The sequence below is a fragment of the Oryctolagus cuniculus genome, chromosome 6, assembly GCF_051225735.1.
Source record: "Oryctolagus cuniculus isolate XC-2025 breed Fujian yellow rabbit chromosome 6, ASM5122573v1, whole genome shotgun sequence".
Lineage (NCBI taxonomy): Eukaryota > Metazoa > Chordata > Mammalia > Lagomorpha > Leporidae > Oryctolagus > Oryctolagus cuniculus.
This window is the reverse complement of record NC_142872.1, coordinates 77,262,696-77,275,699: the sequence shown is the minus strand read 5'-3', so window position 1 is coordinate 77,275,699 and position 13,004 is coordinate 77,262,696. Positions and strand designations below refer to the sequence as shown.

The 13,004-nt window shown below is 40.2% G+C and overlaps 1 protein-coding gene across 2 annotated transcripts in view; it reads left to right on the top strand.

Annotated features, from left to right (window-relative positions):
- Positions 1 to 13,004, top strand: part of ST18 (ST18 C2H2C-type zinc finger transcription factor) — a 159,863-nt gene that overhangs the window by 140,774 nt on the left and 6,085 nt on the right. For both annotated transcript variants that reach the window (XM_017341297.4, XM_017341299.4), the window contains 2 exons: positions 390 to 478; positions 11,064 to 11,167. In XM_017341297.4, coding sequence (XP_017196786.3) covers positions 390 to 478; positions 11,064 to 11,167 — 193 coding nt within the window. The remainder of the gene's footprint in view (positions 1 to 389; positions 479 to 11,063; positions 11,168 to 13,004) is intronic.

Sequence of the window (13,004 nt, the reverse complement as noted above, 5' to 3'; positions counted from 1 at the left end):
ATTTTGACTACTTGGAAGCAGTTCTTATTCATTACATATATACTTACATATGTGTACAACTTCCTGTTTACAGAGAATAAAGTAACCAACACTACAGCAAGGCATTCACAAGAAAGCAACAGAGTAGCATTTAACAAAATGAATGAAATTCTGAAAGTGTATTAGCAGTAACTATTCAAACTCTGATTTAAAAAAAAACAGTATTTTACTTTTTTGTTTGCTGGAAGAACTTTTGCTTTTGCTGCTATTGTTAACTTCTGCAGAGAGACTGTAGGTTATCATGTAGGGATAGGCAGGCAAAAAGATAAATAGAAGGGAGTAAATAGACATTTAATTTTCATAAGAAATAATACACTTTTCACAGATGGATGTAATTTCTGTTTTTGCAGCTTATCTGGATGTCCTCTTAATGCACAAGCTATCAAGAAAGGGAAGGTGTCTGAAGAACTAATGACCATCAAGCTCAAAGCCACAGGAGGTAAGAGGGCATGGCTGGAAGTCACCAACCCCAATAGAGTGTGGATCCCAGACCCCAAAGGGATCTGCATGTCTAAGGGTCCTTTATATAGGAAGCGTAATTGTAACATATAAAAAGAAAGGCTTCCTCATGTTTGAACTAAACCTGTACCTTTATCTAAAAAACAGCTTCTTGGTTTCTCTCATACATTCCAATAAGGCTGTCCAACAGAGAAAGTCAAGCACCTGTGTACAATGGATTCAGATGTCCTGGCGGAGGCTGTGACCTTCAGTCTTCACCATGATAGTTACTGTTGCATGTGCAAGTGTGTGCATGTGTGTGCTTATGCATGAGTTACTGATGTAGGTTTCCTATCAGAAACAGATCTGGCATCTATACTTGAATCCCTTGATTTTGTTCTTCTGTACTCAAAGGGATACTTTTGGCTTGGTTATGGATAATTTAAATTTAGCAGCTATGAATAATTCTTTCTACCTCCCTACATTTCTGCCCTATATCAATGCTTTGTCAAAGTTAGGATACAGTTTCTCAGTTCGCTGGATTCCCCAATTTTCCTTTGATTCTTGAATACTCTTTTTAAGATTTATTGGCTTTATCTTAGACCTAAGATGTTTTCCATCAGAGATAATTCTGAAGCACATGAGGAATGATTTTAAGGCAATTATTTCACTTTGGAGATTCTATTCTGTTGGATGCTTCTTTGGCACATGGCTAGAATTGAGCTGGAGAAGGCTCAATCAATTTCATTTTTGCCTCCCACCTGGGACACCTGGATTGAGTTCTCTGTTCCTTGACATTGCTTCAGCCCAACTCTGACCATTTTGAACATTGGAGGAGTAGACCAGCAGATGGAAGCATGTTCGTTCTCTCTCTCTCTCCCTCTCTCTCTCTCTCTCTATCTCTTTCCCTCCCTCTCTCGCTCTTTCTCTCTCCTGAACCAAAAATAAGTAAACAAATATAGTTGGTGGGTTGCTGTTCTCCTCCGTGGGTGCCCACTGCTAAGTTGAGGAAGGGAGGGCAATGCCCATCTAGAAGGGGAAAGAGAGCCTGGACCCCAGGGGCAGACCTGTATCCTCCATTATTTCCAGCCACCAGATGCCCAGGAAAGGAGCTGCCTGCAGCTGCTCCTCAGAAATGCTCTTCAAGCCTGAATGCCTTTTGGAGTGAAGGCATTTGAAAATGTTTCTGGAAGTGAAATTCAAAGATTAGTTTCATTTGGTGCAAGACAATTTGAAATCCATGTATAGCTTTTTCATAACATGCTTTTTCTATGAACTATTTGAAGTACCTGCATATATTTCTTCATGAAATTGGAGCAATGTAATGTGCATTTATTTATATATCACTTTATTTCAAACAGTATTTAAGGCTATGGAATCCAAAATTACATGAAATAGAAGAAAAAAATTAAAAAATTAATTCCAGGAGGGCAGAGCCAAGATGGCGGAATAGTGAGGGCGCGCACCGATAGTCCAGGAAAAGATAGTTTAATAAAAGTGGAGTTACTGTAGCCTCAGGAAAAAGCTCAGGAAAAAATTGCAGAGTAAACTCTTCCGGATCTGGTGGATGTGACACAGAGGACCTACGGGGAGACCAAGGTCGCCTACCACATGGAAGCCGAGCTGCGGGAGCCGAGCCACAGAGTCTGCGCGCCAGCACTGGAAGGGGAGGTGAGACAAAAACCTCGGTAACTTGAGACATTGGCAGGGAAAGGCAGAAAGAGCCTACAGAGAACGAGGCCTGAAACCCCACTGGGGAAAGTTCACCAGGCTGACTGGAGGAGAGAAAAAGTCGAATAAATAAGGTGAACCGACACAGACATTAGCCTCTCTCTCCATTCACCTTACAAAGCCGAGCAAGACAAAGAGCAGGCACCATTTTACGTATGTAAAGTGGCACCCACCATTAGCCAAGCAGAAAAACCTGACTCTGGTGGGGAGAAACAACAGGAGGTTAACACCTAATGAAAGTGGGGAGCTAACAAACTGAGACTGTGAAAATCAGAGGAGGGGCAAGAGAACTCATTGAGTACACAAACTCGGTAACCTTGGCAACCCGGTAAGAGACTGCAGAGAAATTTGAGACCACACTGAGGGCTGCATAAACTCTTTGTGTGGTCCCAGGGGTAGAGCAGGCTAATACCCACAGGGACCAGATTTCATACATCAACTACCCTCAGTTCCACTCAGCTGTGTGGAATTACTTCTCAACTGAGTCAAGAGAGAGAGAGAAAATTACAGACCAATATCCCTGATGAACATAGATGCAAAAATCCTCAATAAAATTCTGGCCAATAAAATTCAACAACACATCAGAAAGATCATCTATCCAGACCAAGTGGGATTTATCCCTGGTATGCAGGGATGGGTCAATGTTTGCAAAACAATCAATGTGATACACCACATTAACAAACTCCAGAAGAAAAACCATATGATTATCTCAATAGAAGCAGAGAAAGCATTTGATAAAATACAACACCCGTTCATGATGAAAACTCTAAGCAAACTGGGTTTGGAAGGAACATTCCTCAATACAATCAAAGCAATTTATGAAAAACCCACGGCCAACATCCTATTGAATGGGGAAAAGTTGGAAGCATTTCCACTGAGATCTGGTACCAGACAGGGATGCCCACTCTCACCACTGCTATTCAATATAGTTCTGGAAGTTTTAGCCAGAGCTATTAGGCAAGAAAAAGAAATTAAAGGGATACAAATTGGGAAGGAAGAACTCAGACTATCCCTCTTTGCAGATGATATGATTCTTTATTTAGGGGATCCAAAGAAATCTACTAAGAGACTATTGGAACTCATAGAAGAGTTTGTCAAAGTAGCAGGATATAAAATCAATGCAGAAATATCAACAGCCTTTGTATACACAGGCAATGCCACGGCTGAGGAAGAACTTCTAAGATGAATCCCATTCACAATAGCTACAAAAACAATCAAATACCTTGGCATAAACTTAACCAAGGATGTTAAGGATCTTACAATGAAAATTACAAAACCTTAAAGAAAGAAATAGAAGAGGATTCCAAAAAATGGAAAAATCTTCCATGCTTATGGATTGGAAGAATCAATATCATCAAAATGTCCATTCTCCCAAAAGCAATTTATACATTCCATGCAATGCCAATCAAGATACCGAAGACCTTCTTCTCAGATCTGGAGAAAATGATGCTGAAATTAATGTGGAGACACAGGAGACCTCGAATAGCTAAAGCAATCTTATACAACAAAAACAAAGCCAGAGGCATCACAATACCAGATTTCAGGACATACTACAGGGCAGTTATTATCAAAACAGTATAGTACTGGTACAGAAACAGATGGATAGACCAATGGAACAGAACAGAAACACCAGAAATCAACCCAAACATCTACATCCAACTTATATTTGATCAAGGATCCAAAACCAATCCCTGGAGTAAGGACAGTCTATTCAATAAATGATGCTGGGAAAATTGGATTTCCACGTGCAGAATCATGAAGCAAGACCCCTACCTATCACCTTACACAAAAATTCACTCAACATGGATTAAAGACCTAAATCTATGACCTGACACCATCAAATTATTAGAGAGCTTTGGAGAAACCCTGCAAGATATAGGTACTGGCAAAGACTTCTTGAAAAAGACCCCAGAAGCACTGGAAGTCAAAGCCAGAATTAACATTTGGGATTGCATCAAACTGAGAAGTTTCTGTACTGCAAAAGAAACAGTCAGGAGAGTGAAGAGGCAACCGACAGAATGGGAGAAAATATTTGCAAACTATGCTACAGATAAAGGGTTAATCACCAGAATCTACAAAGAGATCAAGAAACTCCACAAAAACAAAACCAACAACCCACTTAAGAGATGGGCCAAGGACCTCAATAGACATTTTTCAAAAGAGGAAATCCAAAGGGCCAACAGACAAATGAAAAAATTTTCAAGATCTCTAACAATCAGGGAAATGCAAATCAAAACCACAATGAGGTTTCACCTCACCCCGGTTAGAATGGCTCACATACAGAAATCTACCAACAACAGATGCTGGCGAGGATGTGGGGAAAAAGGGACACTAACCCACTGTTTGTGGGAATGCAAACTGGTAAAGCCACTGTGGAAGTCAGTCTGGAGATTCCTCAGAAACCTGAATATAACCCTACCATACAACCCAGCCATACCACTCCTTGGAATTTACCCAAAGGAAATTAAATTGGCAAACAAAAAAGCTGTCTGCACCTTAATGTTTATTGCAGCTCAATTCACAATAGCTAAGACCTGGAACCAACTTAAATGCCCAACAGTAGACTGGATAAAGAAATTATGGGACATGTACTCTATAGAATACTATACAGCAGTCAAAAACAATGAAACCCGGTCATTTGCAACAAAATGGAGGAATTTGGAAAACATCATGCTGAGTGAATTAAGCCAGTCCCAAAGGGACAAATATCATATGTTCTCCCTGATTGGCGACAACTAACTGAACACCAAAGGGGAAACTTGTTGAAGTGAAATGAACACTATGAGAAACAGTGACTTGATCAGGTCTTGTCCTGATGGTTGATGTACAATGTAATCCTTTATCCATTTTAGTATTTTTTTTTTGTTCTAGTACTATTGGTTGAACTCTTTAATTAACACACAATTATTCTTAGGTGTTTAAATTTTAACTGAAAAATGATCCCTGTTAGGAATCTGGAAAGCATTATGTTGAGTGAAATAAGCCAGTCCCAAAGGGACAAATACCATATGTTCTCCCTGATCGGTGACAACTAACTGAGCACCAAAAAGGAAACCTGTTAAAGTGAAATGAACACTATGAGAAACGGTGACTTGATCAGCCCTTGTCCTGACTGTTGATGAACAACTTAATATGTTATCCCTCTTAGTATTTTTTTTGTTTGTTCTACTTAATACTTTTGGTTGAATTCTATAATCAATACATAGTTATTCTCAAGTGTTGAAACTTAACTGAAAAGTGATCGCTGTTAAATATAAGAGTGGGAATAAGAGAGGGAAGAGATGTACAATTTGGGACATGCTCAAGCTGACTTGCCCCAAATGGTAGAGTTAGAAACATACTAGGGGATTCCAATTCAATCCCATCAAGGTGGCATGTACCAATGCCATCTCACTAGTCCCAGTGATCAACTTCTGTTCACAATTGATCATAATGATAGGACTAAGAACCAAAGGGATCACATAAACAAGAACAATGTCTGCAAATACTAACTGATAGAATAAAAAAGGGAGAGAATGATCCAACATGGGAAGCGAGATACACAGCAGACCCATAGAATGTCAGATGTCCTAAACAGCACCCTGGCCTCAGAATCAGCCCTTAAGGCATGCGGATCCGGCTGAAAAGCCCATGAGAGTATTTCAGGCATGGAAAGCCAAGACACTCTGGGGAAAAAAAAAAAACCTAAATGAAAGATCTCCACGAGTGAGATCCCAGTGGAAAGAACAGGTCATCAAAGAAGGAAGTACCTTTCTCTGAAGGGAGGAGAGAACCTCCACTTTGACTACGACCTTGTCTAAATATGATCAGAGTCGGGGAACTCAAAAGGCTTCCATAGCCTTGGCAGCTCATGACAAGAGCCTAGGGTGATTACTGATGCCATAAACAAGAGTGTCAATTTGTTAAGTCAACAACAGGAGTCACTGTGCACTTACTCCTCATGTAGGATCTCTGTCCTTAATGTGCTGTACATTGTGATTTAATGCTATAACTAGTACTCAAACAGTATTTTTCACTTTGTGTTTCTATTTGGGTGCAAACTGTTGAAACCTTTACTTAATATATGCTAAATGGATCTTCTGTATATAAAAATAATTGAAAATGAATCTTGATGTGAATGGAAGGGGAGAGGAAGTGGGAAAGGGGAGGGTTGCGGGTGGGAGGGAAGTTATGGGCAGGGGGAGCCATTGTAATCCATAAGCTGTACTTTGGAAATTTATACTCATTAAATAAAAGTTAAAAAAAAGAAAAAAAATTAACTCCAAATATTAGGTAAGGACAATCAAATATAAGAAAGCCGGATGAGGCAAGCCTGAGGACCATAGAAAGAATGTGTGAAGTAAGCTATTTGTCATGCAAGTAGGGATCTCAACTCTAACTTTGCCTTTTAGAGGTCAAAGAAAAAGGATGAAATAATCAATTGAGAATACATTCTCAGTCAGTAAATTCAGAGTAAAACTCTTAGTAGATCCAAGTGCGTGAGGAAGATATTTTCCATGAGTACTCAAGCACATCTTTACTCTAAATATAATGTAACTCACAGGTTGCTCCTAATAAAGAGAAGAGCAGAACAGTAAGCCAATGTCCTTGCATCAGCTTGGGACAGAGCTTTATCAGGGGCTGTGGTTGGGGTCTGCTTGAATGCATGGCAGGCTCGCACAGTAACCTGGGAGCACTGGGCTGAACTCACACTGAAGCTTCAGCAGCTCCTCGCTAAATCCAGCATCTTCTGCTGAGTGTTCAGAGGATGTAGAGCAGCTGAAGAAGCTACAATGACTTGTGCGTGAAGAGAAACTCACTTGAGTTCAGGTCCATGGGCAGTTGAGGGTCAGCAAGGACCTAACATGATACAGGCCCTGCTCTAACCACATTCTGTCCTATGGTCCCTGACCTTAAAGTGTGGCCACAATAATTGTTTCCTGGATGCTCTTCAAAGCAGGTATAACCCAACACTCCTTCAGCTATACATAGAAAAACAAAATCAAATTGCAGTAACACATAAAGTGATGGTAGGCATTTGGCCTAGCAGTTAAGACACTAATAAGAACACAGGAATCCCACATTGAAGTTCCTGGTTTTGACTCCCAGCTGTGAATCATGATTCTAGTTTCCCACTTACACAGTCCCTGGGAGGCAGCAGTGTTGGCTCAAGTGGGAGACATGGACTGGGTGCCTAGCTCTAGTGCTTTGCAGACATCTGGGGAGAGAACCAATAGATGGGATTTCTCTCTCTCTCTCTCTCTCTCTCTCTCTCTCTCTCTCTCTCCCCTCTCTCTCCTTATGCCTTTCAAATAAATAAATAAATAAGATACACCTATAAATTATAATAGGATCTGCTGCAGCATTAAGAAAAAATAAGAGGTTGTAAAATGAAAGGCAATATTAATATATATATATATATATATAAAATGCATAAGACTTTAACCTTAGCATACTGTATTAAGTTAAACTAGGTACAAACCATTCATACAATTAGTTGAATTAGATAATGTTTCAGGAGAATAAGGTTACCTACAGACCAGTGCACACTGATGTTAGAAGAATTGGTCTTCAGTTCTCCATTTTTGTCATGTTTAAATTGCCACACTAATTTTTTAAAAGACCACTACTAGTCATTGATAATAAAATTAGCTAATTTGTGTAAGAAAGAACGCTTACTGTTTTGTGTGTTATGGAGAAAGGTAAAAGCTACAATGAGTGGCCTGTGTGTAGAGTCTTACATTCAGTAGATGTAGCTCCTCTCATGTGGCAAACCTATGTGTTCTAGATATTATTACATCTGTCCTTTATGTTTTAAGTTTACTTATTTATTTAAAAGGCAGAGTGACAGAGGGAGAGAAGAAGGGGTTGCAGGAGGGAGGGAAAGAGAGATCTTCCATCTGCTAGTTCACTCCCCATATGGCCACAACAGCTGGGGCTAGTTCAGGCTGAAGTGAGAAGCCAGGAATTCCATCCTGGTCTCCCACATGGGAGGCAAGGGCCTAAACAGTTGGGCCACCTTCCACTGATTTTCCAGACTGATTAGCAGGTAGCAGGATTGGATGCATAGCAACCAGACTCAAACCTGCATTCTGATACGGTATGCTGGCATCACAAGCAGTGGCTGAACACTCCGCCCCACAATACTGGCCCCTCGTTTCTAAGATGTTAATCCTCTCTGCTCCTTTAAACAAAAATAATCAACTTTACACTAATTCATTTTCCTCTAATTAAAAAAGAAGTAAAATTTTAGTCCGTAAATGCAATATAAAAATAGAATTTCACTCAAGAAATATAATAGTTTGTTTCAAATATGTTTCATTAGTATAATATCTAAAAATAACAACTTAAAATCCTTTATAAGTTGAGCACATAACCCCTGTTATATGCAGGTTTATAATCACTTGTATAATTAGATGGAATATATAGTATAAATTACATCATCTCTAATTATGCAAATTAGGAACAGATTTGTATCAAGTAAAAATCAGAATAATTGAATGAAAAGAAAGCATATTTTCTCACTTTGAGTTACATAAACTCTATAAAAAAGCAGGGTTGTTGAATAATTAAGTAAAACATTTAGTGGAAAGTTTATATGGCTTCCTTGCTTCCCAGCAATACCTAGATGTCTCATATCCTGCTACGAGAGTGTCAGTAAAAGAACATCCGTGAGCACTTTTGACTGATACTCTGAGAACAGATTGTCTGTGAGTAAAGGTGACATTGGAGTAGTCCCCCATTTATTCATGATGGTTGTGTTCCAAGTCCCCACTGGATGCCTTGTACTGGAGATAATACCTGTGTATCCCATACCATGCTTTTTCCTAAACACACCTATGATAAAGTTTAATTTATAAATTAAGTGCAGTAAAAGATTAAAAATAACAATAACCAAGTCAGACAATGGCAACAATATGCTGCCATAAAAGTTACTTACAATTTCTAAATTATTTCTGGAATTTTCCATTTAATATTTTTCGGACTGCAGTTGACCGTGGATGAATGAAACTGCAGAAAGCGGAACTGCAGGTCACAGGGCGGACTGCCATCTGGTCTAAGAGAACACAGTCTGGAACCAGAGAAGCTGTGCTGGAATCGCAGCTCTCCCATTTACTTTGTACCTTGGTTTTCCCATCATATAATGAAGTCTTAAGTGTTTCTACCTCAGGGCTTTCTTAAGAGGCTCAAATGAGTTAGTACTCAGAGAAACTCAAAATCTGCTGAGAAAAAAGAAGGCTGTTAGAGGTCATGTGTTGAGGGAGGAGATTGGCGGCTGCATGTCTCAGATACAGTAATGTGTCAACAGAGAAAATCACACACATGAAAACACAAGTTTACTAAACCTGACCCTGTGGCTAAAATATCTCTCCAAATCCCAGAAACCACTAGTTCACTCATGTATTAATTTCATGAGAATTCGTGGAGAGTCTGTTGTGTATTAGATGAGATGATGATGTTTGTTTTTGAGGTTCCCATCTGATGGTCATAGCATCCCCATTAACTCCAGTCCCCTGTTGATACTGAGCATCTTCCAAATGGTCCTGTCTTCACTAAGAGGCTTGCGTGTCTTCACTGACACTGGGCATCAGGAAAACCTAATCCTAAGTAAATCCTGGTACCAAGAGCCCAGCTGTCACAAGTACCCTTAATTTAGCCAAAACCAAACTTTTAACTATGCTGCTGCAAGAACTGCCCTATCTTCCCCATCACAGAGCAGCACCACAGCACCCACCTGCCTCTCCTTCAGTGCATTCTCCACTAAAAGTTCAAGTTACATTTTGTAGAAGTCAGCCAGCTCACACTAACTCCTGTACTTAAAACCCTCCACTGGTTCCTGGTGTACTTGGAGTAAGCCCAAGCTCCCCATGAGGCCCCATGACCTGCTCCCCATCACTCACCTTGGAGCATCCACTTCCTTCCCACCATGCATGGCTGCCTTCTGCTTCCTGAAAGGCACAGCTCAGCCCCTGGATTCTCCTTGTCTCTTTCTCTCCTGCAAAGGCTCAGAAGAAGTGAGCCTTTTCCAGTGAGGGTCCTCACTGCACCCTGCTTGTTTCCCTGAGACCTCTTTGTTCATATTGCTTCTCGTCTGCCTCTCCAGATGCTATGTTAGAAATACTATTGCCTCAGGTGGAATATTACTTTACAGAAGAGGAAGCTGGAGCTGTCCAAATTCAAGAACAAAGAGTCAAGGCCAGCATTCAGTCTCCAAAGTAAATAGTCATTCACTAGATCATGTGTGTTTCTCACACAAGACAACATAGAGAACCTGACTGTGCGACCCTGCACACTGACCCATTACCAGCAAACCCAGCTCTGCGTCCAGAGTAGGTGATAAGGTCTAGCTCCAAGATACTTAGTTACTTAGAATAATTCATTTCCTGACTGTCCTTGCAATGTGTGGACAAGAGAATGCATGTGCATCGGAGTTTAACTCCAGCTCTGTCTCTGATTGTGAATTTAGGCAGGTCATTTAGCTTCTGTCAGTGATTCTTAAGGCTGTATTTAACCTCTCTGATGCTCACTGTCTTTATGTGTGTGAAAAAGGAGCAGTGGGCTGTGCCCCATGGTGCTGTGCCATGAGAATCAGAAATTTTGAGTGAGGAGAATATCAACACTCCTGGAATATAGCTGAGCCACAGGAACCTGCGATGCTGTTCTACTCCTCTCTTTCCTTTCCTACAAAGGAATTACATTCCTTAACTCCTCCTCCCTCTTTTCCAGAATTCTGGGTTTATGTTTTTGGGTAAAAGTATTTCCAACTAAAGTCTCATTTTCAACCAGCAAAGCACAAATTAAACATTAAAGAACTCATCATTGTCCCAGTCTTTATATTTTCAGGTTGAACTAAAACAGCTTGACTCTTCTTTTAGGTATAGAGAGTGATGAAGAAATTCGGCATTTGGATGAAGAAATCAAGGAACTGAATGAATCCAACCTTAAAATTGAAGCAGATATGATGAAACTTCAGACCCAGGTAAAGTAAAGTAGTCATCTTATAATAGCAATGATTTTGTGTTCTACAATTTTCCATATGTGCGTCTTTTATTTCCTTTGTTAGATTTATTCCTAGGTAATTTATTTTTAGATACTATTATAAGTGGAAATTTTTTCCTTAAAAAATAATAATGTTTTAAAGTTTTGCATCTGAAAATATACTGATACCGAAGAAGGAATACACTGATTACAGAATAATTGTAAACTAAATGGGTGGATCTTCCTGGGTCATCAGTGTATTCAGAGTTACTTATGTTTGCCCCAATTACTTCAAAAGTTCTATAAGCAAATAGAGCAGATGATCCTACAATTAAAGAGTCCTGTGGAACATGCAGGGCTTTAGAAAAATTCATAATGAGAAGCTTTTATCTTATTTTAAAAACTTCAAGTAAAACATAGCTACCTCTAAACTTGATTACACCTTTGAATGTGTCCATATTTGTCAAAAACAGATCTTACTGGATATTTTCTTGAATGAATTCTTTACCCCCCAATATCCAAGCAATTTCTTAATCCTGCCTTTTCCTTTATAATGTCTGCCCCATCTCCTGATTAAATTTATTCAAATGGAAGTTGAAAGTTTTGTCCAGGAGTTTTTTTTATCGCTAATAATAACTATTGCAAAAACACAGAAGAAAACAAATGAGACAAAGGATAATTTTGGGGGGTATATATTTTATTTTTTTCTTTTCAACTTTTATTTAATAAATATAAATTTCCAAAGTACAGCTTTTGAAATATAGCAGCTTTTCCCCCATAACCTCCCTCCCACCCACAACCATCCTGTCTCCCACTCCCTCTCCCATCCCATTTTTAAAGGATCTTTCCCCTGTTCCACTCTCCCATCTTGAGTGCAGGGTTTTTATACCACAGTGGTTACTGAGTCTTGCCAGACTTGGCACACAGCAGCTGCAGACAAAGCATTTTAAGGCATCCAAAATGCATGACCATTTGCACAGTCTCTCATTGATGGTCAGTGAACCCACAAAAGAACTTGATGGTTTGATTTGGAAACACAGGAATTTTTCTTGAGAACCATCAGCAAAGAACACCAGGGGGCTCTGTCCTCATGGAGCTTAAATTCTAGAACGGGGAAGCAAACAATGAATCAAACCTCACTCATGATAGATTTTGCTGTTTGCTAGAAGGGGGAGAGGGTAGATGAGAGGCTGGATTTCAGTTCTCAGTAGGACAGATGGGCCCCAGGAAGAAGGCAACGTCTCAGCAAACAGTTGAGGAGGAAGGAATTAACCAGACACGTGTAGGGGAAAAGTGATTCAGGCACAAAAACCAGCAAGTTCCAAAGTCCTGAATTTCATTCAGGCCCTGAGATGTGAGAAACAGCAAAGAGGGAGTGAGTCTGCTGGTGCGTGGGCTGAGCAGGAAGCGGGTCATGGCAGGAGAACCCCAGTGGGGGCACAAGGCCGATCCCTTGTTCACATGAGTGGTCTCTCCTAGGCCATTTTAAAGAACATGGGGATTTTTTTGTGAGTGAATTCAGAATCATTGGTGGGTTTGAGCTAAAGGATAACACGATGACTTATAATGGATTTGTTCTGGAGTCTGTTGAGGAAGGATCAAGAAGAGACTGTAAGGAGCCAAGGTAGAAACAGAACCACCCACGCGGTGGTGATACAACCACCCTGTTGTCTGGGCCCAGGTGGCAGCCATGCAGGTGGCACAAATAATCCTATCCTGGGTATACTATGGAAGTGCCCAGTGGATTTGCGGTCTGAGAGAAAAAGCACTAAAAGGATGCCCCAAAATCTGAGCGGCACACAAGTTGCCATGGCTGGAAACGGGACAACTATGGGTAG